Source organism: Colobus angolensis, unplaced genomic scaffold, assembly GCF_000951035.1.
Source record: "Colobus angolensis palliatus isolate OR3802 unplaced genomic scaffold, Cang.pa_1.0 Scaffold186, whole genome shotgun sequence".
Classification (NCBI taxonomy): Eukaryota; Metazoa; Chordata; class Mammalia; order Primates; family Cercopithecidae; genus Colobus; species Colobus angolensis.
In genome coordinates, this window is record NW_012114999.1 from 54,785 (window position 1) to 82,485 (window position 27,701).

Here is a 27,701-nt window from a genome sequence, read left to right on the forward strand (position 1 = left end):
CTGAGGGTGGACAGTGGAAGGAGGGAGAGGATCAGGAAAAATAACTATTGGGTACTAGGCCTAGTACCTGGGTCATGAAATAATCTGTACAACAAATCCCCATGATATGAGTTTATCTATGTAACACTCCTGCACAGATAACACTGAATCTAAAATAAAAGTTTTTTAGAAAAGAAAAAAATATTTTCTGAAAGTTCTTAAGTGGGCCTCAACTTCTAATAGTACCTATTAAAAATTTTGATAATAAACATTGCTTAGGGTACCTTTATAATACTTATCAATAAATGAATTTGAAATGTAATTCATTGGAAAAAAATATAAAATCTTTTTACTACAGTAAAAGTCAACATAACAAAGTTTTAGAATTCATGACATTGAAAAACAAGCTAAATGAAAACAACAATTATACTGATTAATGTTTCATTTATTGTTGCTTAAAGTTAGATAACAGTAGGTTCAAAGAGTCATTGGATTCTTAAAAATCTTAGTAAAACAAAATACATGGGAATAATATTAGTGATTAATCCATACAATAAGCAGATTCATTACATTAGCATTATTTTGCTTTCAAAGAATATTTTTCTTCTTAACAAAATATAAAAATAAAATTTTCCATTGGTTCTTGTCAAAATCCAATTAATAACCAAATAATTATTTCTAAGTGCAACTTATTTCTAAGTGCAATAAGCCCTTAAGGGCTTATTGAAACAAAGCCACTGTAAAAGAACTTTTCAAGAAGTTACAATATAATGGGAAAATAAATCGGTCCATATATTTTGTTGCAAAAAGTGAACAAAGCTAATCAAATTCAGGAGAAAAAACTCTGAACAATTATGAACTACTTTTTAAAAATGAAAAGCATGCTTTGTGACTAGGTGTCTTTATTCTTTCTCTTATTAATATAAAAGCATTTGTTTGTTTTAGAAAATACCATCAAATATTCCCAATAAAGACTTCATTTCATCAGCTTCATCATCAGGATGATACATACTGGGAGAAAGAAGAAAAAGTAAAAATAACACTTTTTAACACAATTTATTTTAAAATACACAATAAATAATACTAAATACAATAAAACTTGAAGATTGCTGTGAAGTTAATGTAACAAATAAACTTCAGTATGCATAACTCTATAGGAAGTCTGTTGGGGAAAATTAGACTTCATAAACTGCAAATGGTAGGAACTGTAAAGGCATTTCTTTAAACATATTGAAAAGTTATGTCATTTAATAAAGGTGTGAACAGCCTGGTCCAAGAGAAGTGGTGTTTACAATCACAATCATTTACAGATTTCTTTGTTTTTTCTGCACTCCCACCACTTCACTTGACTAGTCTTAAAACAAACAAATAAAAACAAAACACTGTGAACAGGTCTCAAATCTTTTGACTCTTCAAGGAGACAGAAACTGCAACACAGTTTCCTTTTCTAAAATGGCTAGCAGTGGGGCAACCAATGAGATTTAATCTGACATTTTCATTGAACCTATTGATTGTGAAATAACTGGTTAACTAAAACACAACTTCAAGTTTTGGAAAATTAGCTGATCTCATCTGGATTTCTCAAGTGACTTTACACTTTACAAAATTAACATACTGTATTCAAATCAGTAGAAGTAAGTTTATCAACTCAATATAATGTTTGAATAAACAGCATCAAACATATAGGTTTTCAAGAACTGAGGTATATGATGTTTGAAACATCTTAAGGAGCTTAGCTCACTGAGGCTTGAAAATTTAATATCTTTAATAAATAAAATGTTCAGGCTCTGATCTTTAAAATGAACCGAGGAAAAAGGAATGCTGAATTTCTTTGTAAAAAGTTTTTTATTGATATAATCTTAAAGTGTCTTTAAAGAGTTCTTACCTGAAATCAACTTCCTTTTTACATTCACTGTTTCTAATAAAAAAATCCACTTTTTTATAATTTGAAGACTTTGGTTTTTTTTTGGAGCAAGTAAAGCATAGCTTCTCAATCTCTGGTGACAGATTTTGTGGTTTTCTTTCTTGAAAATGGAACTACATTTTAGATTAAAAAATAACAATCATTGAAAGTTTAAGCACTTGGGCAAAATTTAAAAGAAAAACAAAGAAGTGCTTCTTCTTACAAGAACTGCATTTCCGGCTTGTTGAGGTAATTTTGTCATGGAGGATGCACTGAACTTGGGCATAGCAGAATTTGATAAAGAAATATCTGACATCTCATGTGATGAAACAAAACTAAAAATTAAAATTAATTATTTGTAAAATATGGCAAACAAGAAAAACACATCATTCTAATTTGGATCATAATGATTTTTGGGGAATATGATCAAAGTTTATCACATTTATCACAAAAATGTAATGCATTGTTTCTAATACTCATGGAGAACTTGGTACATTTCCTTTCCTTTAGACCAAACCATAATTTATACATCCCAAATTAGGAAAACATACTATTTTTAAGGGACTATAGAAATAATTATTCAACAATTTTCTTTAAAATTGAGTCTACTGCTTAATTGTCTATTACATAGAACACTATAAACATTTTCTAAATTCCACTTAACTTTTAATCTCCTTTCTCTATTCTGGTCTCACTATAGACAGACATCTCTAGTTATCTTCTTAGATATAACTGTATGCAAGAATTTACTCTGAACCTTCTGTATTAACTCGTTCACTAAAACACATTTATTCTTCATTACCCTATGCCAGATATTGTACTAGAAGCTGAGTATGAAGTAATGAAGAAAACATCAGGGAGTTACCATCAAGCAATGAATAAAAACAAATATATACATTATTATAGATCCTAAAATTATAAAAAGAAAATGAACTGGGTAATAGCAGAAGAAATAACGGTGTGAAGCCATAAACCCATTTTTAAAAGATGATCATCAATGCATCTCTGATGAGGTAACCATTTAAGTTGACACCTGAAGGCTAAAATGTAACAACCATGTAAGGAGCAACAAGAGCAGTGTGGGTGGGGACAGGGAAGAACCACATATACTGATAGGACTGGATCATTTTGTCTCTGGCAAGGAATTAAAACAGTAAAAAGTGTATAAAAGAAAAAGGAGGCCAGGCACAGTGGCTCACACCTGTAATCCCAGCATTTTGGGAGGTTGAGGTGTGAGGACAGCTTGAGTCCAGAAGTTTGAGACCAGCTTAGCCAACATAGCAAGACCCCCATCTCTAGAAAAAAAAAAAATTTTTTTTTAATTAGCCAGGCATACTGGTGTGTATGTACCTGTAGTCCCAGCTGCTTGGGAGGCTGAGGTGGGAGGATCTTCAGCCCAAGAGGTTGAGGCTGCAGTGAGCCAAATTATGCACTGTACTCTAGCTTAAAAAAATAAAAAAGCAAATCTCCTTTCTATCCCAAATCCTCAGGTCCCACAGGCCTTTCCCCAGCAGCAACTTCTACACCAGATCCTCAGAGGCTTCTTGTTAGAATCCATTTATAAACCCACACATCTTCTGTTGGTCACTTCTAAACTCTTCCAAAATTATTTGCTGTTTTTTAAAGGTGTGGTGCACAAAACTGTTCCTGTGCCTTGTCACCTTCCTCCTTATGATTTATCTGCTTTTTGCTTCTTTACACCTACAACTTTGTCTCACTTGGATGCTTACATCTGTTTATTCTATGTGACTCGAGTTATAACCAATGAAACAAAGTGATAAAAAGACATATTTTAAGCAAATGTTTTGAAAAGCTATTCAATGATCTAAGAATCCCAACATGGAACAAGGGTGGATGAGCTCCTGGTCACTGGAACTGTCTTGATAGAGGTGGCACGACTACTTGCCAGTGATGTTGAATGGTGATTCAAGGATCCAGTGAGAGGGAGACTACACAATACTTAAGACCCCCACTTAGCTCTGGAATTCTATGAAAACTATGAGTCTGTGATGCTGATGCTAATGATCAGTAATGGCTAAATAACAGCAAAAATTCCAAGGGATACCACAAATTTAGTATTTTTTTTAAAGCAGAGAAATAAATAATCCTTAAGTAGAAAATCAGACCCTGAATAAAAAGTTGTTGGTATTTCTTCTGTTTTGAAAATTTTGGCTTTGGCCATAATTTCTCTCCCTTGACTTCTAATCAAGTCCAATATTTCCCAATGCATTTTGCACTTTTTGTAAAGATACTTCAAATTGAACATTTACAAAATTATATTTTCTATTCTAAATCTCTTATGTTTCCTATATCCTTAAATAACATCTACCTAGGTGCCATTTATTCTTCCCTCTTCCTCAACTATCATATCCTATCAATTGCCACATTGAATCTGCTCTATTTCTGAAATGTTTTAAAAATCCAACCCTACCTCTCTGTTCCTATCACTTCTGCCCTAGTTTAGGGCTCATTATAGTCTGTCTTTCTCATTGGCCACCATGCCTCTGGCAGTCCCACTCCCTATGATTCACTCTGCATACTGCTGCTAGGATGATTTTTTAAATCAAATTGTTTTCCTGTGCTTAAATATTTTGGATGGTTCCTCACTGCCTACCATACAGGTAAAAACTAGAGGGCCCTAGGACACATCTGGCCTACAGATATTATTATTATTTGGAGGAGGGTGCCGCAGAGTATATCACATTTTTTTAAATTAGTTGTCAAAATTTAAAAATAATAAAATATCACACAAAATTTCAGATTCCTAGCTTTTCTTGAAAAATCAGAATATTTTGTAACACTAGACTCACATTGCCTGCATAGTAACAACTGTTTGGAGCTGAGTAGTGGCTGCTTCCTTTAGATGAGACACTCTGCAGTTGGCCTTGGCCCACCAAATCTTGAAGGCAGTTGGGTTTGCAACCCCTGACTGTCTGGGTACAGGACAGGTATCTAAGCGCAGCACTCAAAGCCCTTACAATAAGACCTCAGCAACAGAGATTATGCTGTGACCACACATACTACACTTCACTGATCTTTGAGCACGGGATGCCTTTTCAAGCCTTATCCCTTTACAGGTGCTTTCTTATGCCTGGAATGCCTATCCACCTCTGTTCTAGTTGTCAAACTCCTATTCAGTTTTTAAGTCTTGTTAAAAGTGAAGGTTCCTGGGCTCTAGTCCCAGAGACAAAAATTTAGTAGGTCTAATGTGGGGCTCAAGAATGTGCATTTTTAGTATGTACCACAAAGTGATTTTGATGCAGGTGGTTTCACAACAGCACTTTGAGAAACACACCTCTGAGATTAAGAGGGTTTAGGTTGGCTAATACCTTTTAGCATCTCTGACATCTAATACCTTGATCCCCATCTCCAACTACATGTCAAGAGGATATAAAGTTGTATGTATTACAAACCAAAGTTCTAAAACTTGCCTGTTTGACATTTCTCGTTGGAATTTGCTCTTTGACTCTTGAAGGGGTAGCTTACTTGCCCTGGTACTTGAACTCAAAGTGTTTCCAAATCCTATGTGAAGAGATAACATTTTGAAACAAAATGCCAAGAAACAGTTGAATGAAGCTTTTCACAAGTTCTACAATGCTCTCTCCAACAGATATGATCTGGTTAAGGAAGGAATGAATAATTCTCAATCACCTAATTTAATTTGCATAGAAAAATTGGGGGCACAAAGCTAAGGGAGTAAAACTATAAAACATGTAGGTTAGCTTATTAGTAACTATATTATAAGGTCCTCAAGCTACCTATGTTGTTGTAAAATACATATTTGGTCTTTGACCCCTGTTTCTAACTCTACTGGGTTGGAAGACACCCAGTTGGTATTCACTGCAGAACTGATTGCTTACTTGGTGTGTGGGGGAAAAACTCACAGACATTTGGTCACAGATGTCTTCTGAGCTGATCATGGTGTGAGAGTGAGGAAAAACAGTTTGTGCTTTTCCACTCACCCTCATTATTTATATACTTACATTTTCATTCACATAAATGATCAAGTTGAAGTTCACTCAGTATTTTCAATGGTCTGCTCATAATCATTTAAAATGCTCTATACATGGGGGGAAATGTATTGAGACTGATTTTCCCAGTGACAAAGCTATGCCCTCTTAGGACTAGGCTACCTCGAAGGATCAGTACACATTGCCTATTAACTTACAGTACCCAATGACATTTAAGCTTGAGGTAGGGAACAGTAGTTGTCCAGTGATATACAAAATTGTGCCTAATGACCCCACATCATGGAGATTGTCCTGGCCCATTCCGTGAAGGTGGTCAAATCCTGTTCTTTTCAGAAGCAGTATTAGTTCTCTAGGTAATTCTAAGGGCCCCAAAACAATAACATTTCAACTTCTAACTGCTTCCCTTTGAAATATTCTTTTAAAAACATGAGGTGGGTTATAGTAAGAAGCATCTATAATTGTGGGAATATCAGTCTGCACTGAGAAGGCTGAGGGACTGATTTCTTTCTGTCAGCCCTAATGGGAGTATCTCCATTGCTATCTTGTCATATGCTTGCCAAGATTTTCAATTCTCTGTTTTAGTGAAATACAGTAAATTTGCCTTTCACTTAAAGAGCTAATAAGCCTCATTATTTTGGGGTTGTATATGACTTAAATAGAATTTCTAGTATAGGACAAACTAATCCTTTCTTTCCTATTTACTTATTTATTTACTTCAAGCTGAAAAGTCCATATTTCAACTAGAAATAAAAGTTATTTTCTTTGCAAACAGATGAATAGTTTTAAAAATGGATTTTTTTGTCCTTCACAAATATTAGCAGACCATTTGCAATCTTACAATGGAGAGCAAAATAGTCTGTTCCATGAGAGAAAATTGAATAAACAATTTGAATTGACTTTTACAAGAGACAGGAGCAGCAATAGGATAGAAAGTGCTCATTTGCTACATTATCATCATGGAATAACCTTGATCTCTGTCCTTAGGGGGGAAATGTTCTGTGTAGAAGGGTCACATTTTCAGTTTTGCTAAAAATTACAATCTTAACAAACCAAATCTAACTAAACAAGCACACACAACAAAGGCAAAGAAATTTAGTTCCAGGAGCTGAAATGAAAAATATTCAAAGAATTTCTAATGAAATGATTCCATGCTAAGTATGATTTTACCTGATATTTTTGTCTTCTCAGTATCAGTTGAAAAGCTAGTAACTTGTAAGTTTTCCTCATCAAAATCATCCCGAACTTCATTTCCCAATTCAAAGTTCACATTCAAAACTTCTGAAAATAGAGAATTGCTTTTATGTGCATCTATCAAATTTTGGTTTCCAGATATATTAAGACTTCTGTTGAAGAACACTGTTTGAGAGACTTTCTCATCTGAAGTTTTAGAATAGTTATATCTAGAAAAATCTGTTACGTGTATGTATAAAAGACTATAGGTACTTTTTAAACCACAAGCATCATAGTCTATTGATATATCAAACACATCTTTCAACTACTAAACAGAGTTCTTGAGTAATAGTTTTCAAAAGCATTGTGTCAACCATTGTTGAATACTGCATTCAGCCAATTCTATTAACTGTATTAAGTTGCACTAAATTTAAGTTTCAATAAATTTTTTAGGCAGTTAATTTTTCCTCTTAATTCCCATATTAGAATAACTGTACTCCAAGATTGGATTATAATAGTTTCTAAAATGGTCTTCCTCCTCCATATCTTCTCCCTAAAGTTAATTTTCAGTATTGTTATAAAAGATATTTGTCCAAAATAAATAATATTTATTTTTCTCCTGCTAAAAAATCCTCTGTTATTCATTGTTTACAGCCTGGATTTAGAGCCAAACTACCTAAGTGAAAATTCCACCTCTCTATTAGTTGTATGGTCTTAGACAGTAATTCAAACTTCATGATTCTGCAAAATAAGGCAACAACAGTATATGCCTCAAAAACTTGTAATGGGGGGCTAAATGCCTTTAGTTGCATGGTTTTACACAGTATTGTGCTAATAAATGTTTAACAGCTAACTATACAAAAAGCATATGCATATGAATACATATATGTTTATTATAAACTTTATTGATGGAAAAGCTATACAGCACACACTTTACAAATAACAACATATATGATATGCTTAAATGCAAATTCCATATATCTAATTGATTCTCATTGAATATTTTCATTAAGTTTTGCCACTCTTTTATCTGTAGTGAACCTATGGTTGCAAGTGATGAATGAATGTAGCTCTCATGTGAATGTTGTTTGATATTTTTGTTGACTCTAACAAGTAAGATGAAAGTATTAATAAAACAACAAAGACATCTGTTGGGATTTCACTCATTCATCATTGACTTAAGTAACTTCTTTCCTGAATTAGATAGTAATTTTCAAATACTAGAAGAATATTCTCTCAATTTTTTGTGTTATTCACAATGTAATGGCTACAATAACAACACACGTTTGTTTAATCTACACTATTAAAATTGTATCCCTCACTTTCTGAAGTCTAAAAAATAAGCAAAACAATAAATCAAACCCAGATTGGTAGTGTTTGCTGATTCCTATGGTATAAATGTTCCTACCATAACTGATTTCAAGCTATTAATGTGACATAATTGAATAAGAAGTTGGGAAAAAAATGCATGACAGCACCCTATTATATAGTATTTCTACCATATAGATAAATAACTTCAGGAACACAGATAACAGGAAAATGCAGTAGAACAATTAGAAAGTGATGAGTTTTGAGTATTTTTGTCTTTGTTTTTAACATAATTTAATTGAAAGTTTATGTAATTAAATTTTTAATAATGGCTGATTCTTGAAAATTTAATAATCATCTCTCATAAGTCAGTATAAACTTGCTCCAGCATATCACTAAGTTTCCTCCACTTTAAATATCCTCCATCAATTTCTTCACCTGTCTAAACCCTTCTTTATTCTTCAACTGTACCTATAACTACAGTTCACATTATTCTACTTTTGTATGTTGATTTGCACACACTGAGACACACAATGTATATATGTACTAAAAATGGAAGTTTGTACAGAGTGCAATGGGAATGCAGAGGAAGGAGGATCTAAACCTGCCATGGAAGTGAGACATACTCTTCTAAGGTGATACCACATGACACACAGACTCCTGAGGTGACAGCATATGAAGGAAGAGTAGTTGAAATTTCAGCTTGATAGAGCTGTGGTTGTGAGGCAGGGCAAGAGGAAAGGGAACCTGTGCCATGAAGGGAAAACACCAGGTAAAAGACACAGCAATATGAGAGAACCGAGAATTTTGGGAGAACTGTAAGTTCTCAGGATTTCTGGAGCACAAAGTAGGAGAAGGCAGGGTCCAGTGTGTCTGCACAGGTAGTTAAATGCTAGATCATTTTGAAGTTTATTTGCCATATTGAGGAGATTTTTGTTTTGTTTTTCTTTCTTACTGGCAAAGGATAACTATTGAAGATGTTTCAGCAGAAGGTTTACACAACCAGATATGTCTGTTAGATCACTTGGAATATTATGGATTGAAGGATAATGAGACTGAAAGCAGAGAGAAAAGTAAGTTATTGTATTAAATAAGAGACAATGAATGCTTAAGCTAGAGTATCAGCAGAAAGGATAGAGAGGAAATAACAAATATGAGAGATGTGCAGGAGGCAAAATAATTAAGATTTGGTGGTTATTTACATGTGGGGTGAGCTATTTAGAAGGACATTCTGCCTTTAGCAGCTTAACAAAGAAAAGAGTTCATTCACTGAGCTAAGGAAAAAAGAGAAGGTGCAGAGTGAGGTACAAAGAAGACAGAATTCAGATGCTGACATGTCTGATATGTTAACTGTTAGGTGGATATGTCCAGGAAGGTGATTATACAGATGGATTTGGAGTTAGAAAAAAAGATCTAGATGGGAGATACAGGCTTAGAAATTATCAAAATATAGTCAGTGATTAAAGACACAGGCTTGGGTGATATTGTATAGGAAAAGTTTTTGACGTGAGAAGAATAAAAAGATAAAAGAAAGAAAAAAGAATCCTTTTGCAACATCAACAGGAAGAAAAGCCCATGCAGTCTAAGAAGTAACAGGAGACCAATATAATGGTTTAATTGAAATCAAAGGAGAGATTTCCAAAAGAAAGGAAAGACCAGAAGTATCAAATACTACAGAGGTCAAAAAGAGTTAACAGTTGAAAATAGTTCACTGAATTCAGAACTCAGAAAGTCACTAAATGGCCTGAACAAAAACAGTTTCAAAGGAGTGATACAGAGAAAACCCAAATTTTAATGAATACAGAGGAACTAGGGTATAAGGAAGTGATGAGCATACTGAGTGTCAATTGCTCTTTCAACTAATTTTTGTTGTGATGAGAAAGCAAGAGATAGAGGGTATGGGGACTCTAGAATTCTGGTTTTTGTCTGCCTGGTATGCTTTCCCTTCTTTTAGTGGGAGTACCCTCCCTTTCCTTTGAAGAAACTACTTCTACAATTCCACTGGATCCTAGTAAGGCCATTTTTCATGGTGCCCTGCCTTCTCTGGGGCCACAGGTATACAATGACCCAATCCTCAGGTTACTGGGATTGAGCAAGTGATAAACACATGACTCAAATGAGGCCAGTTAGAATGAGTTCTGGTCTGCCAAACCTAACAGGGAAGTCTACCTTTTTCCACTGAGGCTGCTAAACTGGTAAGATGAAAGTTAGGGGCTACCTGCCATATGAGAAACCCTATTTAAAAAGTAAAGCCAAGCAGCAACAGGCATAGCTAAAAGATTGAGAGAAAGCCAGAGACATGAGTGCCTTGATTTAGCCAGAATTAGGCCAGATACTTTTCAGTTTACTTGAGATAATTGGTTCCTTTTCTTGTGCTTAAGTCATTTTGAGTAGAATTGTTATCATTTATAATAAAAAAAAGTCATGACCAGCTAGATGAGGACATGAAGCTGAAGAAGGAAGAGACTTCAGCATATTTATATGCTAAAGGGAAAGACACAGTGGAGAGGAAACAATGAAAATATGGGAAAGAGGAGATGGATAATGATCTTCCAAAGTCCCAGGGAAAGCAGGATTGGACAGAATTAAGATTACAGGAGGAGAGATATGCCTCGAGTGGAAGAAAAGATAATTTTTCTTTTAAGACAAATAGATGGTTACAGATGGATGCAGAGACAGGGAAATATATAGTTGAGGGGTGGGGCGAAAAGCTGAAAGAGTTCATATACTACTGGTTCAATTTTCAATTCTCCATTGATAACTAAAAGTCAATTTCTTTTATAGAAATGGCATTGGGCTGGGATTCAAAAGACATGGAATCTATTTCTGGTCTTTCCATTAATTAGATATGAAATTTTTGGACCAGTCATTTAATCTCTTGGAGTCTTGGCTTCTTTCACTATAAAATGACAAACTGCACAAAGGTCCCTTCCAATTTAAGTCTTATGATTCAACATGCTTTCTCATATAATTTTTGACATTTTTTCTTCTTCCCTTTTTGAAATTGGAATACAGAAGACAAAAACTGCTATGCTTTTTAAAAAACATTCTCAAAAGCAGTATTTGAATATATTTAAAGTATATTTTGCCACCAAAGACTAATATGTGAAAAATATAATAAACATACTCAATTAATTATTACTAACAGTACCAGAAACTATAACAGCTTTTCATGCATTATCTCATTTAATCCCGAAAGCCCTAAAATATAACCAGATAAGGAATTTAGACAAAGTGGTTAAGCAGATTATGAAAGGTTACACTAAATGTCAGGGCTAGGACTTGGACATATTGTTTTCAGATCCTGTGAACTTAACTACTACACCATACAGCTCCTCCTTAAAAAAAAAAAGTAGCCCACTCAATAAAACAGGGATACAGTTATTATTGGGTGTTAAGGTATCTAGATGAGGCTTTAATATCATAATATAAATTGCATTTGGAATAGTGAGTGGGAAATAAAAGGAGGAAAACCATGTAAATAGAACACAAAAGTAAGCAAAGGGAAGGATAGATAAGCTCTTGTGTGCAGAAGGACAAGTAATAGAGTAGTAGAATAAGGAAGCAGTAAGAGGGCTACGTGTTGAACGAAGATAAATATAAGAAAGTTGACAATTTTATACTTCCTATCCACTTTGTAATGATATCCAGGCTTTGAATAAGTCGGATAAATGTTCTGACTGGGCTGGGATTCAAAAGACATGGAATCTATTTCTGGTCTTTCCATTAATTAGATATGATCTCCAGGTGAGATTAGGGAACTTTTCTTGATATCATTATTCGGCCTAATAGCTGCCATGGTATCATAAGAGGTAGTGAATACTCCAGCCCCTGCCTCTAAATAACTTACCCAAGGTCACATTGATATTTTGCAAAACTGGACTAGTTTTATAAACATAAAATTTTATAGTTCCTATCCACTTTGTAATGATATCCAGGCTTTGAATAAGTTGGATAAATACTCTAATTCTCCTAGTTTTATAAACATACAATTATTCTAAATAATTCTAATGATATGAACATAATCATTCAGTATGTTAATACTTTATATACCCAAGGATACCTTATTTGCTCAGATTTTCCTCATAGTATCTTTAAATTAAAATAGCATTATGTAGGAAAGAGATTTTTAAAAAATGTATGACAAACAGAGTAAGACCATTTGAATAACAGACCCAAGAATTTGAAAATGATTCAGTAATCTAAGAGAAAAATGTTGCCAAGTTAATAATTATAATAATTTCAGATACTGGTGTTTCAATAACACTACTTCTCAATTCAAAGTAATAATAAGCCATTTACTCTCTCAAGTAAGTATCAATGGTAATCTACCTTTGTCTTGATATTCAGATGGTTCTTGTCTAACTTTTCCATAGATTTCAGGCTGATCCCACTGCTCCATTATAGGTAATTCAGATATGTTTAAATATTCTGATCTTTATAAAGATAAAACAATAAAAATGTTAAAAAATGAAAATTAATCTAAGCCTGAAAACTATTTATTCATATAAATAAAAATAATGATTTATCTATTTAATACTTCTATGATAAACTGGACCCTGCCTGCGTAGCAAATAAATAGGTGCTTAATGGAAGTGACCAATACTTGGTCATCTTTACGCACCCTTAGTTAGATAACAAAAGCCACGATCTCTAGAAGTACTGCTGGCATCTGTTCTGAGGAGTCAGTTCCTGTTCTGTACTAGTTGTTAAATATATTGAATGTCATTTCTGCATATAGAATACCCTTATCTGGAAGGGAAATTACATATATGATTGTCCTGTAGGCATCAGGATACAGGAAAAGAATACTGAGTTACCACCCAAGGCCTTCTGCTTGCTAACTAGGAATATGAACTTCAGTTTTTCCATCTAAACAATGGGGAAAAAAATACCTAATTTTATGGGCCATGTTGTTATTTAAGTCAGAAAATATAATGCACAAATGTGCAATTTTCATATTATAAATCTGAGATATTAGCATGGACTGAGCTTCTAAATGGAAAGGTTAGACTTTATATGCCAACATGATTTCCATTTTTAAAGTATACTCTTGTCACTTAGTTTATATTCCCTATAAAGAGAGAACCTACGGGAATGTCATAGGAGAGGTAGTTTCCTAGGGAAGAGATGATTTCATGAGTGTTATTTCATAACTGTAGAGTTCTAAACAAATTTAGGGTATTAAAGATAATGACACCATTATGATGTTATTGCTTCATTATGAACTAAACGGTAACTGTGACTTGATGGTAGCCAGTGATTATCTTTCCCTGAATAAGTGGTTACCTGCAGGAACAGAGTTTATGATAAATATTTTACCTTAGATATTAACATTATATTTATACCTCGATATACTAGGAAGGGAAGGTTTTGGAGTAAAACCAAACTCTTTAAGGTCCACACTTTGAGATTTATTCATCTGTATCTATAAAGAAACAAAAATAAGTTCAACTAGCAGTTTCACATCAATAACTTTAACAAATGAGCCAAACAACAAAATGCCTGCTGGTACATAAAGTCCCCAAATCAATGAATTAGGATAAACTCAGGTTAGTTCTTGAATATTTCACTCAGGTCCTTCTTAAATGTTGGCATTTTTTTTTTTTTTTTTTTTTTTGAGATGGAGTTTTATTCTTTCACCTAGGCTGGAGTGCAGTGGTATAATCTCAGCTCACTGCAACCTCTGCCTCCCGGGTTAACCAATTCTCTGCCTCAGCCTCCTGAGTAGCTGGGATTATAGGTGCCTGCCACCACGCCTGGCTAATTTTTGTATTTTTAGTAGAGACAGGGTTTCACTATGTTGGCCAGGCTGGTCTTGAACTTCTGACCTTGTGATCCACCTGCCTCGGCCTCCCAAAGTGCTGGGATTACAGGCGTGAGCCACCACGTCCGGCCTAAATATTGGCATTCTTCATGGTTCTTCACTAGGTCTCTTCTTACACTACACTTTCTCAATCAAAGATCTCATTCCTGTGGCTTCAGTTGTCATCTACATGTGAATGACTCTCAAATTTCTACTTCTAGCTCAGCTCTCTCTCCTGATTTTCAAACAGTTTTATCCAACTGTCTGTAGGACACCTTTATCTAGATATCTTGCAGGCCCTCTAAATTCAGTATTTCCCAAGTTGAACTTACCCTGTTCTCTATTCCGGCAAACTTGCTTTTCCTTCAGAATATCTACCCAAACAAGGCCCTACTTTTCTCCCAGTGGCTAATGCCAGAAAGCTGGGCATCATTTTTGACTGCTCCTTCTACTTTGTCTCTTATAACCAATGAAGTGGCAAGGTAGTGATTCTACCTCTGAAAAATATTTTAACCCACTCACTTCTCTCCATTGCTATGGCCACTACCCTAAACTAGGCCATTATTTTGCTTAGATTATTGTAAAAACCACCTAATGAGTCCCTTTGTTCCTATTCTATCATCCTCTAATCCCTTTTCTACATTGCAGTCAGAGTGACCTTTATAAAATACAATTTTGATCATGTCACTGTTAAAACTTTTCATTGGCTTCTCAGTACTTTCATGATAAAGTCTAATTCCTTAAAATAACAAATAGGTCTGCATGACCTAGCTCCTACTTGCCTCTTCAGCCTCATCTCTCTCTATTCCTTTACTTGTAATTGAACTCTAGACATACTGTGTTACTGAGAAAGAGTTTCTTTAAAGATCTCTCTCTCTCTCTCTCTTTACTACCTCTGGACCTTTGTATAATCTTTATGCCTGGAATATTTAGCTATCCCTTCCTACTATAATTCTGGTGCCTGCCCCTCCATCCTTGGCTTATCCTTCAGGTCTCAATCACATCTATTAGGAATCCGTTCTTGGTCCATCAAATGTTGATTGAATACATTTTCTATCTAAACTTAAGTGTGTTGTACTTCTGTCACAGAATCACTCATCACACTACACTAAAAAAGCATATTGACTTATTTGTATTTCTCACTCAACTACAAATTCTATGATTGGGAATAATACTGTCTTATTCATCACTATATCTTAGCACTTCGGCATATTCTTGGTGCTCAATGAAGATGAAAGGAAAGAAGAAAGATTTAGAAAAAAAGGAAGGAAGAAAGAAGGGAAGAAGGACTATGAATAATGGTAATATTCTTAGTCAAGCCCACAAGTAATTCTAAAGTACACTGTGGATACCTACCTAATTGATAGACAGAATAAAGAATATTTATATACATTTAATTATAGAACAAAGGGAAAATATTATTAAAATTAACCTTCAGACGTTTAACTGGAGGAACAGATGAAACAGCATTCCTGTTTCTTAAATCAGATAAATATGAAGAAATTGTTGACTCTTTAATTTCTGACTTCTGTGCAACTCCAATTTTACCTATGAAAAGAAACTTCAGATTCTTTAGGTTAAACTACAGATCTTATTCTTACAAAGTCAAATTTCTTTAAAATTTCAAATCCAGTATTTACTTTTATCATGTTGCCCACAAAAGAGAGAAAATCGAGTTAATACATTGCATACTATAAATATCATACATAGATAATTAGGGTGTCATTACTATCCACCAAAACCTTTCAATTCTGAACACTTGAAATAAACTTGTTTTAAGGAACTCACAGCAGTCATGTCCACATGTATGTTTACTTTTACAAGGATGATTGCATTCTCGGTTCCCAGGTTTTTTGCTGGCAGTCATTCCTAAATTAATATAGGAAAACCAAACCTATTTGTCACTGCATTTATTATTGTTAATTTAATATAATTAATTTTTATCCAGTTTCCTTCCTTTCAGACAATACAAAAATATTTATTTGTATATTTCCTTAAGTGTTTTGTAATCCACGTAATTTCTTTTTTAATAAACAGATGGGGTCTTGCTATATTGCCTAGGCTGGAGTGCCATGGCTATTCACAGGCACGATAATTAGTACTACAGCCTCAATCTTCTGGGCTCAAGAGATCCTCCTGTTTCAGCCTTCCAAGTAACTGGGACTACAGGCACTTACCACCATGCCTGGTAATTTTTAAAACATATTTTCGATGTTAGTCCCTGCCCCACTATTAGTCCCAACAAGAAACATCGAGCCACCTACAAGCTTCTCTCGACCTCCCTGGTGTGTGTGTATAACCTCCCTGGTGTGTGTGTTTGTGTGTGTCTATATATATATATATGTGTCTACATATATAGATGTGTGTGTCTATATATGTCCATATAGTTTATATATATGTCTATATAATCCAATACTATATATATAATTTAATACTCTCAACCTCTATGGTATATATTTTATATGTGTGTGTATATATAACATATATATTATATATATATAAAATAGGGCCAAATATGGCCACATATCAGTAACTTATATACTAAATGAGGTAAGAGTGAGGGTGGAGTTTAAAAACACTTCTGCTACTTTGTACTTAAGCCTAAATAACCTGGAAAGAAGAAAACGTCATGGCATTTTGATGGTACTGCTGATAGAAGTTAGTAAACAGGATATAATACATATTTAATAAATATTAGAAATAAATACTTTAGGGATCTCAGAAATTTGCTATATGAATTCACAGAAAAGAGAGATTGTTTCCATCTTGACTCTTCTAAGTTAGAATTAATATATCCAAATATATAATTTATTCTTCATTTATTATATTTTAAATCAGCTTTTTCTTGATCTTAGCTCTCACTAGTAGCACAGGGAAGGAGAGAGATGTTTGAACTGGTCCTTGAAGGACAGACAGAAATATGAACATGAGAATGAGACCAAGGGAAGATATTCCAGATGGAGGGCATAATACCCAAAGGCAGCAAATCACAGATTGTAAGAGCTGAAATCAGCTTATTTTTGCTGGAGCATAGATTTTAAATGAACCAGAAATGTTGGAGATAGTGGAGAGCTTGAAAACCTTTACAACATTTCTTGGTCCTTTACTCTTCATTTTCGATACCATCGTTCAATCAAGCTTTTCCAAGTCATGGCACATCTAGACAGTGATAATACACATATTGCAGCCTAGGGTAAATGGATGAGGCTGCTCAATATATGGGGCAATGGCTGGTCCTTAGGGCCAAACAGATCAATGTATTGGGTACTGATGAAGTAAAAAGAAAATACCTGGCAGCTGGAAGCTGACAGCTAAACCACAGTATTCCCAACTGAGCAAACAATTTTGAGAATATAAATATCCAGATAAGGCCACTCTGTGACCATAGTAGAAGAAGACAGAGATAAGACTACCATGTAAGTATTTCTGAAACTAGAGAAAAGAACCCTCAAGAACCGTAAAAAATAATGAAACATCCCCCTCTTCTGGCTATCACAGATGACTACTATTTTTTAAATCCTCTCACTTCCAAAATAAAATGTACCAAAATACCCAATATCTCACTTCCTGAGGGCATCCAATCTAGAACTGACCTCTGCTTTCCCTAAACCTTCCTAAGAGTCACCCAGCAGAAGCTGAAATCCTATAATAAGATTCTGAAATCCTATAAGAAGAAAATCTTCCCGGCTCCCTGAGATGACCCACAGTTCTGTTGCTATGGAGCTCTCCTTTGCTGCAGTAAATTAAATAAAACTAACATTCCTCAAACACAAGTGTGTTCCTCTTAGGCACTGACTGAAAGGCTCTGACATTAAACTTTGTAAGGTGTGTCATGACTTACTGCTTCAGGTGTTTTGTCCCAAGTCATGATCCCGTTACCTCTCACTTAGATCAGAACTGGTTTCTTTGAATCCAGTCCTTCATGCTATAATTTATTCTACACACTGTTGCTTATTTAATGCTTTTAAAGTTCAATGCTGATCAGATCAATTTGCCCACTTAGAAACGTGAGTTACTTTCTATTGCAAACAAAATCAATTCCATCTTCAAGGCCCTGAATGATCCAATTCCAGCTTCCCTTCCTGGGACCCTACATCCATCAAAACACATTCAACTGCCATTCTTCAAATAGTCCCATGCCTTTCTAGAACTCTAACTTTGATACTATCTCTTATCTTAGAAGACCCTCCCTTCCTTGCCCAACAGATGCCTACCAACCTTCAAGTCTGACTCAAATGGGACCTCTGGGTTGGAGGTCTATGGTGATGACCTGATCTGATTTCCCTCTCCTTTGGGCCCCTGTGGCATTTTCTCTGTGCCTCTTGCTTACTGTATGCTGCATTGTATTTAATGTATTTACAGAAAAAACATAGTGGTGAAGTACAGGGAACACTAAAATAGAATTTAAAATGAGCTCTAATATAGGCTCTTATTTGGGAAAAAAGATTTAAAATAGTATCTGTTCTGTTTATCTCACAGAGATGTAAAAATAAAATGTAATTAAGTACATAAAAACATTTGACAATTAAGCGATAAATATATTAATGTATGCATTATCTCCACTATCTCTACTATTACATCAATTCAAGATAATACAAATAAATTTAAAACTAAAATTGTTCTGAATGCTGTGAAGGAGAAGTACATCATGCTATGCGATAAGAGGTGGAGCTGTTCTGGTCAGGAACGTTGGGCTGAGTACTGAAGAAAGAAGGGAAGTTACGAAGGCAAAGAAGGAGGAGAAAGTGGGATTCAGGCAAAGTGGATAGCATATGCTAAAGCTCTATGACAAGGAAAAGCATGGCACATTGGAGAAACTGAAAGGTCAGTATGACTGATGCTAGCAAATATGAGAAAGTACATAAGATGAGACTATAGTGGTAGTAAAGGCAGCCTATGTTAGCAGGGGAACAGTTCCACCATGGCACTATGGCAATTGCATGTCTCCATATAGGCCATGTAGGTAAGACTCAACTGTTGGCAGAATGCCCTGTGATCACCCTTAAAAATGGCAAGATAGGCAGTCTTGTGAGGAGCTATCAAAGGCCATTTCACATTTGCTCCATACCTTGCAGAAGACCCCCGATCTTGCAGAAGACTTGCCATGAGGCAGTTTCTGATCTGCCTCCCTGATTCCACTAAGGCATGAACTTTCCACTTTGTCCGTTTCGGATAAAACTGCTTAGCTGCAGCCTAGAGTTCACGTCTCAAAAACAAAGCAACCTACCACTTATGTTGTCTGTCATCTGACCCCTCTAGTTTGGTATCATCCTGTGGAATTGGGGATAAAGCAGCTAATACCGTGCTGATCTTGCTTTGCCATCTGTGTAAGTAATAAAACTGTTTAAATCCATCAGGGTATCCTTACCAGCCAAATCTACAAAAGTGAGGCAAGACTACATAGCAGCTACCACTGCATTGCTGCTTAGGGACTGGCTGACCATGTGACCATATAGAACCTTCTAGGGGATGCTAATGATTTAGATTCGAAGAGCTATGGAAAGCCACTGAAGTGTTTTAGTCAAAGAGAGGGCATAATCAGATTTGCATTTTGAAAAACATCACTATATAGAATGTAATACGGAGAAGAGATTTGAGATAAGACAGAAAGGATGCAAAAAAACCAGTAGAAGTCTAAGCAGAAATGATGGTAACTCCAGAGTGGTGGTGGAGGTAGAGTTACAGACAATAGACTGATTTGAGAGATATACAGAAGGTAAAAATATTTTTAACACAGAATCAAGTGGAGTGGTTTTCTTTCTTGAGCAGCATATTGCTTCCCCTGAAGTTTTGCAGCCTTCCTTTTAGTCTAGCGATATTCACCTTGTTTCTTTAAGTTCACTCAATAGTTCAAGGGTAAAAACAAATACATGGAAATACCTCACCCATTTATTTCTCCCTCATAGATGCCTCCTTCCTTGAACCCTCTATCTGCCTCCTAATGCAACCTAGCCCTGTCCTATAACTGTCATCTTTGAACTTTTTTTCATTAATTTCCTGGGCTGAATCTACTACAAATGGATTCTTGGGCTTTTTCTTTCTTGTTTTACTGGTGATCAGTTTCAAGCAACTGCCTAAGAAAGGATGTGTGAGAATAAAATTGTCTGAATCTTTCAATGTATTAAGGTATCTTTATATTACTTTCATACTTAGTAGTTTAGCTGGGCATATAACATAAGGTAGAAAATCATTTTTCCTTTGGAATTTTATTATTACTACAGTTTTGGAGACAGGGTCTCACTCTGTCACCCAGTCTGGAGTGCAGGTGTGAGATCATAGCTCACCGCAGCCTTGAACTCTTAAGCTCAAGCAATCTTGCCTTCTCATCCTTTCAAGTAGCTGGGATTACAGGCACAAACCACTGCACCTGGCTTATCCGTGGAATTTTAAATCAATTGATTTTTAGCATCCAACTTTGCTCACAAAAAGACCATTGCAATTTTTTATTTTTGTTCCTTGTAAGCATTTACAATTTTGTCTTTATCCACAATGTTCTGAAATATTGCAATTATGCTTTATATGCAGACCTTTCATTCAGCCTAACTAGCATTAAGTAAGCCTTTTTAATGTGAAGATTTCTGTCTCACTTCAGTTCTAAAAAGTTTTCTCAAATTATTTCTTCTGATGTATTTGTTCTTTCTTGAACACTTAAAAGTTAGATACTGGGCTCTTAAATTGCCTCCTTTTTCTCTTATATTTTCTGTTTCCTTGACTTTTTGCTTTCATTGAGAAGGTATTGACTTTATATTCAAGCCCTCCAGTTTTCTTTCCAAACATAATTTTTGCTTCTCTGTGCCTGCTGTGGTTCTTTTTATTTTAAAATGGCATCCTATTCAGTTTTGTGGTTGCAATTTAATATTTAATTTCTCTGAGGTTACTAAAGTTTTATATTAGGTTTTGTTACATTCCTGAATTATCCTGTTGCTCTTTCATCCATTTTCTATTTACTTATTTTGGACTTTCACACATTCTACATTTTCCTCAAATGTCTAGTCACCCTTGGTTGTCTGCCTATAAGGTTCCTACCATATCTCCATTTCGCATATGAGGAAATTCTTACAGAGGTTAAGTAAGATGCTCAAGACTATGCTGTTAGTAAGTAGCAAATCTGAGATTCTAATTCAAGGTAGTCTAATTCCAGAGCCTGATCTATCAACAATTCTCTCTAGTTGTACCAGTTGCTTCAGCTCTCCCAAAGGATTCATTTAAGTTATTTAGAGAAGGAACCTATTGTTTTGAGGTGGGAAGACTAGGAAGAAAAGCTTTGCAAGTTGCTGTTTTAAAATGAGCAATAAAGAGTTGCCTTTGTCTCTTAAATACTAAAGAATTTCTGAAAAAGGATGTCTAAACGCTGCCACAAGGTGGTGCACAATAACTACGCACATTTGCTCCCAATGGCAACAACTACGATCTGGGAATCTAACGGAGAGATTCTGATGGCTCCCAAAAATTTCAAGGCAAAGTTGGCAAGTCTTTTCAGGAATGAGGACTGTATGCAAGTTTTGTTTGTTTGTTTATATAATACTAGCAAATGGATACTACCTGACGAAATCTTTTTGCTGTATTTTTGTTACACATGGTACTTCGAAAATAAAAGTGCTCCCCTCTACCCTGCCGCCCTCCCTACCTCCTAAGAATTGTCTGAATTTGTCTTATTAGCAAATATAAGCTTACAGATATTGGTAATTAGAAAGGTAAGGTTCTAAGAAAAAAATTCATCTAAGCTGTACTCTTCTCTTTTGAGAAAAAGTCTGGCTGTATCACCCAGGCAGGAGTGCAGCAGCACCATCTCAGCTCACTGAAACTTCAGCCTCCCAGGCTCAAGCGATTCTCCTATCTCAGCCTCCTCAGTAGCTGGAACTACAGGCATGCACCACCACACCCAGCTAATTTTTGTAGAGACAGGGTTTGTAGAGACCAACCATGTTGCCCAGGCTGGTCTTGAACCTGTAAGCTCAAGCAGTCCAACCACCTTGGCCTCCCAAAGTGCTGAGACTACAGGTGTGAGTCACTGCGCCCAGCCTAAGCTGTACTCTTAAGTATACTCTAAAGATATACTTCAAAATATGGATGGAAAAAAACTAAAGAGAGGTATAGATGAAAGTAGTAGCCATGAGTTAATTACTGTTTAAAGTGGATAATGAGTAAATGAAAGTTCATCATATACTTCTATCTACTTTTGTATATGTTTGAAAAATTCCCATAATAAAAAACAATAATTCATTTTCACTCTGATTTGTCTTAACAGATCTGTTGATTCTTGTACATCACTTGCTCTCCCCTGACAATGGCTGTAATGATGGCATAAGTATGGAAAAGGAAAAACGTATACTGACATGGTTTGGCTGTGTCCTCACCAAAATCTCAACTTGAATTGTATCTCCCAGAATTCCCACATGTTGTGGAAAGGACTGAGGGGGCGGTAACTGAATCATGGAGGCCAGTTTTCCCTTTGCTATTCTGATACTGAATAAGTCTCATGAGATCTGATGGGTTTATCGAGGTTTCCTGCTTTTGCTTCTTCCTCAGTTTTCTCTTGCTGCCGCCATGTAAGAAGTGCCTTTTAACTCCCACCATGATTCTGAGGCCTCCCCAGCCATGTGAAACTGTAAGTCCAATTAAATCTCTTTTTCTTCCCAGTCTCAAGTATGTCTTTAACAGCAGCACAAAAACGGACTAATACATATAGCAAAAGGTGAATCAAAAAATTTCTCCCCCAATTATCACCCCAATTTGACAAATACTAACTATAAGAATCTCTACCATATACTATTAAAGCAATAACTATGAAGCTTAAATATCTTATTCCAGAGTATCCTCAATCGGAGTGTTGCAGTACTATAACACTGATATTCCTCTCTAGCCATACCTTTGCTTTAATATAAAATAAGAATTAATAGAGCTATTTACCTTTATTAGGTCCTGCTATTGTAGATCTATCTGAAAGTTTAGAATGGGAAATCTGTGTTTCAGATTTTCTTTGCATAGTCATTTGATTTCCAAACCTCTTGAGTTCTAAGTAAAAGACTGTAAATTTCTGCTGAACATCAAGCCCAACTGGAAAATGAAAAAAACGTATACAAATGCTTATTTAAGTCATATAAATCCACATATGAGAACACATTTCTTTTTAGCTCTCTTATATTTTTATAACTTCTAGAGCTAAGAAGTCCAGAAAGTTAAAATATGTTGAAAGGTTAAAAAATATGACAACTAAAAAATTATATATTGATCATTATAAAAATAAAAATCTTCCAACAATAACTGCAATTTATCTACGAAAATAAAATATCTATAAATGAAAAGATAAGCTTTTAATTATGGCATCCTGGTCCATGAAACTTCCTTTAAAGTTTATTCACATTATCTAAATATATTATTTTTGCATTATACCATTTATACTGTTTTTCTGTACCAGCATAAAGGATGTAATTTTTAAATGCAATTATGTTATTTATATTCATGTCTTCATTACTTCAATTAACTTACCAAATTCAGAACTTATTAGATTTATGCTAAGATCTCCAGATTTAAGAGCTCTCTTCACAGCAATCTTTTTAGCCCAATTTCCAGCTTTTAGCAAAACAGAATCCCTGAAAAATAGTAGAGTTTAAATAGTGATCCAAACACTGAATGAAATACATATTAATCGTCAAGGGCTGATTGTTCTTAAGAAAGACACTCTCTAGTAGTAAACTGAAATCAATTACTGAAAACTGTTTTCTCCAACTTTTAAGGAGGGAGAAAAACAGAGTTCAATGGCAGTCTCTTGACCATGATTTTTAAAAAATTAACTAATTTTCTTTTTTTTTGAGACAGAGTCTCACTCTGTTGCCTGGGCTGAAGTGCAGTGGTGCAATCATACCTCACTGCAGCCACAAACTCCTAGGCTTGGCCTCCTGCCTCGGTCTACTGAGGAGCTGGGACCACAGGCACTTTGGCACTAAGCCCAGATTATTTATTTATTTATTTTTGTAGAACTAGGGTCTCACTTTGTTGCCCAGGCTGGTCTGAAACTCTGGGCTTTAAGTGATCCTCCTGCCTCAGCCTCTCCAAGTACTGAGATTACAGGTGTGAGTCACCCCCTCCGATCTCTAATTTTCTTAATTACAGCTGTTTCTAAGTTGCATTTACTCATTTTAGTCCCAATAAGAAAATATACTTTGTATTAATAGCACATGAGCTTGTCCCTAAATTACTACCATTTTAAACTGGCTATACGTAGGTTTACATGTATTATGAGAACAATTTCAATAGTATTTTTAAATTGATATAAAATGGTTTGTATCTAAAAACATTACAAACAAACCAGCAACCAATTTTATGACTGAACTTATTTTAGTCTCATATAGTCATAGATTTATTAGTCACAGAGAACAAAGATTTGTACAATAGCATATTCTCTGTAAGTGGGTCATGGTTAGCTGCAGGAGAGCAGTTACCAGTGAAAGGGATATCCTGGTCACTGCAGTCCCTTCAGAAACCTTGCATGCGACTTTTTGGGAAGGTATCTTCCAGTATACTGGCACAAATAGGAGATTCCCATTTCAGAATCACTGCCATTCCTGAACTTACAAGTACAGTAATATGGTTGGCAGTCTAGGCTCTGGAGTCAAACTGCTTGGGTTCAAATCTAGATGTTGCTGTTAACTAGCTATATGACCATGATTAAGGTTTGATTAATCATAAACTCATTAAACTCTTTTTGTCTCAATTTTCTCCTCTACAAAATATGGATAGCACCTGTCTCATACAAATATTAAATAATTCAATATTTGAAACCTATTAAGTGCTAAAAAAAATATTAGTTATAGCTGCAACTGATACTTAGAGATTGCTTATGATATCCTGGGAGAAAATAATAGTATCTGGAAAACTGCTGAAGTAAAAATTATAGAATGGCATGCTACAGAACTAGATATAAGGGAGGGTACCTCCTCTATACATTTGCTTTGTTTGTTTGGCTCCTACAATGGAGTTATAGTAATTTGTTAGATTTTAATTTGGAAGTAGAAGGTGTATTTTGAGGTCAGTAGGAGAAAGACTGCATCCAAACAGTACTAGGGCCATGAATGACTGGAAAAAAGCAGTGAAATAAGAAAGACCTCCTAGAGGTAATCTACTCACTTGTTTCAGACTATGGTGATAGATTTTATACTTTGTTCATTTGAGTATTCAATATAACAACTTAAAACAGACCCAATGTTAATATCTTCTTCAATAGAAACACAGACAAACTACCCCATTATTGGGTCAGGAAAATGTAATTTAGTTGATCCCACAATGATCTTGTTTTTTTTTTCTTTTTTCCCAGTAGAATTTTTCTTTTACAGTATATGCTTAGAAATAAAATCAAACATCAGGAATTTCATACTTACATAATCTTGTGCAGATAAACTACCTGATTATCTGCATCACCTACGATTAAGGTAACATAGTGAGAATCCGATGCTGTTCTTTTAGTTTGTAGCTGTTCAAAGTTTCTTAATATAACAGTCACTAATATTTCTGCCGTCGTATCACTATATCTTGTAATCTTTAAAAAAGGACAAGTATAAAAAGTGTTAAAAATAATCTTACTTCTTATACTCAGCTGAAGCCTATTTATGGGTAGCTTTATTTATGAAAAGACAATAAAATATCTAAGAAACAGAAAATATTTACCTGTTCCACTTTAAGTTCATATTTTGGTAGATACATCACAGTTTCTTTTATCTGGGTTCCAAAGGGGGGATGTCTATTTAAAATCTAAAAATATTTACATCATTATATCCTTACCACAACACATGAAATTCTTTCAGTAAAATATTTTTTAGAATACATAGCTTTAATAATGCTTATCACCCAAAACCTTGGTAAGTTAAAATACTTATGACTATGAGAAGGAAAATAACTTTTAATAGAAATAAAGGTAGGCCTCAGAATTTAGATAGAATTCAGGAATTAGGAATAAGTGAATATAAATACCAATTCAAGTTCCCTTGCATCTGTCTCTTCTATTTTTTTAAAGGAAGTCAAACCAGCATTTACAATTGCATTTGACAATGTTATACCTGTGGAAAATTAATCAAACAACAACTTAAAAATAATCCACTTTAAATAAAACATATATTTAAATATATAACAACTAAATTAGTAAAAAAAAATTTAAAGATCCAGTCAAATAACTAACTGATAGTTTTTGTTAAAAGTTTTCAGTTGGATTATTTGGTTTGTGACATTATTCAATTATTCATATTTATTCAGACAAATAAAATATGCATTTGCTTTATAAAAGAAAGAGAAACTGGTCCACATGATGGACGTTTAGTTTCACTATATGTCATCCATAGGCCAATCACCAACAGATATGTACTTTTGTACTCGTGCTTGAAAGAAAGGCAACATCATTCAAAGATCATGCTTGAATGAAGCAAGGGAATACTGCTTCATAAAACGATGACTCTCATTTCTGTCTTAGGAATACAGGTCTATGTTTCTGTACCTAAACCAGACTATTTTACTCTACTGCCTAAAACTTCCAATGCTTTTCCATTGCATTTAAAATGAAGTGGCTATTTCCTTACTGGGGTCAAATTTCCTTACTGATATTACTTGACTACAGCCTATGTCTCAAATCTAATTTCTTCTAACTCTCCTTTTGCTGACTACTCTCCAGTCACTCTTGCTTTCATTTTATTCCTTAAATACATCAAATTTGATCGGGCCCAGTGGGTCATGCCTGTAATCCCAGCACTTTAGGAGGCTGAGGCAGGTGGATCACCTGAGGTCGGGAGTTCGAGACCAACCTGACCAACATGGAGAAACCCTGTCTCTACTAAAAATACAAAATTAGCCAGGCAAGGTGGCACATGCCTGTAATCCCAGCTACTTAGGAGGCTGAGGCAGAGAATCACTTGAACGTGGGAGGCGGAGGTTGCAGTGAGCCGCGATCATGTCATTGGACTCCAGCCTGGGCAAGAGAGCGAATCTCCATCTCAAAAACAAACAACAAAAAACATCAAGTTCATTTTCTTCTTTGAAATTTTCCTATTTCCTTATACTATCAGAAGGTAGAATTTAAAATTCTTACATGCTTATAAATGAATTTATCCAAATCCCCAAATAGAAGACACTGAGCAGTATAAAATTCCAAAATATTACTACCTTGTCTAAGGCATATATATTACATATATTACTAGTGAAGGTATGACACTATTTCCTTACTCATATATTTACTTGTTCTTAGGAATTTCTCTTAGTTCTTCTTAAGACACAGCTTCTAGTATTCATAATTCCTCAATGTTCATTTCCATTTCCCCTCAAAATGTTTACTGACTTTTAACTTTTTAGTTTGTAGCCACCATTAAAATCAATTTCTATGCATTATTTTTTTTCAAGATGCTCAGTAACAACTTGGATTTAACTTTTTGTTTGGATTCTCTCACTTTTCTATTATACGTTTTTTTTTTTCTGGGTAATATTTGCTTTTTTCTGTTCAGCTGTAATGAGTATGTGTGAAAACAGGTTAGTTTCAACAATCTGGAAGGGACAGAATGCAATGGATGCTCACATTGACAATACT

General features: G+C 34.9%; 1 protein-coding gene across 2 annotated transcripts in view; it reads right to left on the reverse strand.

Annotated features, from left to right (window-relative positions):
• Nucleotides 1–403: 403 nt before the first annotated feature.
• The window catches only part of LOC105510277 (probable ATP-dependent DNA helicase HFM1), a 118,647-nt gene continuing 91,349 nt past the window's right edge, over nucleotides 404–27,701 (reverse strand). For both annotated transcript variants that reach the window (XM_011939956.1, XM_011939957.1), the window contains 14 exons: nucleotides 26,105–26,190; nucleotides 25,802–25,885; nucleotides 25,516–25,673; nucleotides 23,627–23,730; nucleotides 23,048–23,194; nucleotides 15,926–16,006; nucleotides 15,570–15,685; nucleotides 13,680–13,759; nucleotides 12,664–12,767; nucleotides 7,021–7,131; nucleotides 5,314–5,404; nucleotides 2,106–2,217; nucleotides 1,865–2,016; nucleotides 404–990 (listed from right to left, as the gene is read on the reverse strand). In XM_011939956.1, the coding sequence (XP_011795346.1) occupies nucleotides 921–990; nucleotides 1,865–2,016; nucleotides 2,106–2,217; nucleotides 5,314–5,404; nucleotides 7,021–7,131; nucleotides 12,664–12,767; nucleotides 13,680–13,759; nucleotides 15,570–15,685; nucleotides 15,926–16,006; nucleotides 23,048–23,194; nucleotides 23,627–23,730; nucleotides 25,516–25,673; nucleotides 25,802–25,885; nucleotides 26,105–26,190 (1,496 nt within the window). In that variant the 3' untranslated portion in view covers nucleotides 404–920. The remainder of the gene's footprint in view (nucleotides 991–1,864; nucleotides 2,017–2,105; nucleotides 2,218–5,313; nucleotides 5,405–7,020; nucleotides 7,132–12,663; nucleotides 12,768–13,679; nucleotides 13,760–15,569; nucleotides 15,686–15,925; nucleotides 16,007–23,047; nucleotides 23,195–23,626; nucleotides 23,731–25,515; nucleotides 25,674–25,801; nucleotides 25,886–26,104; nucleotides 26,191–27,701) is intronic.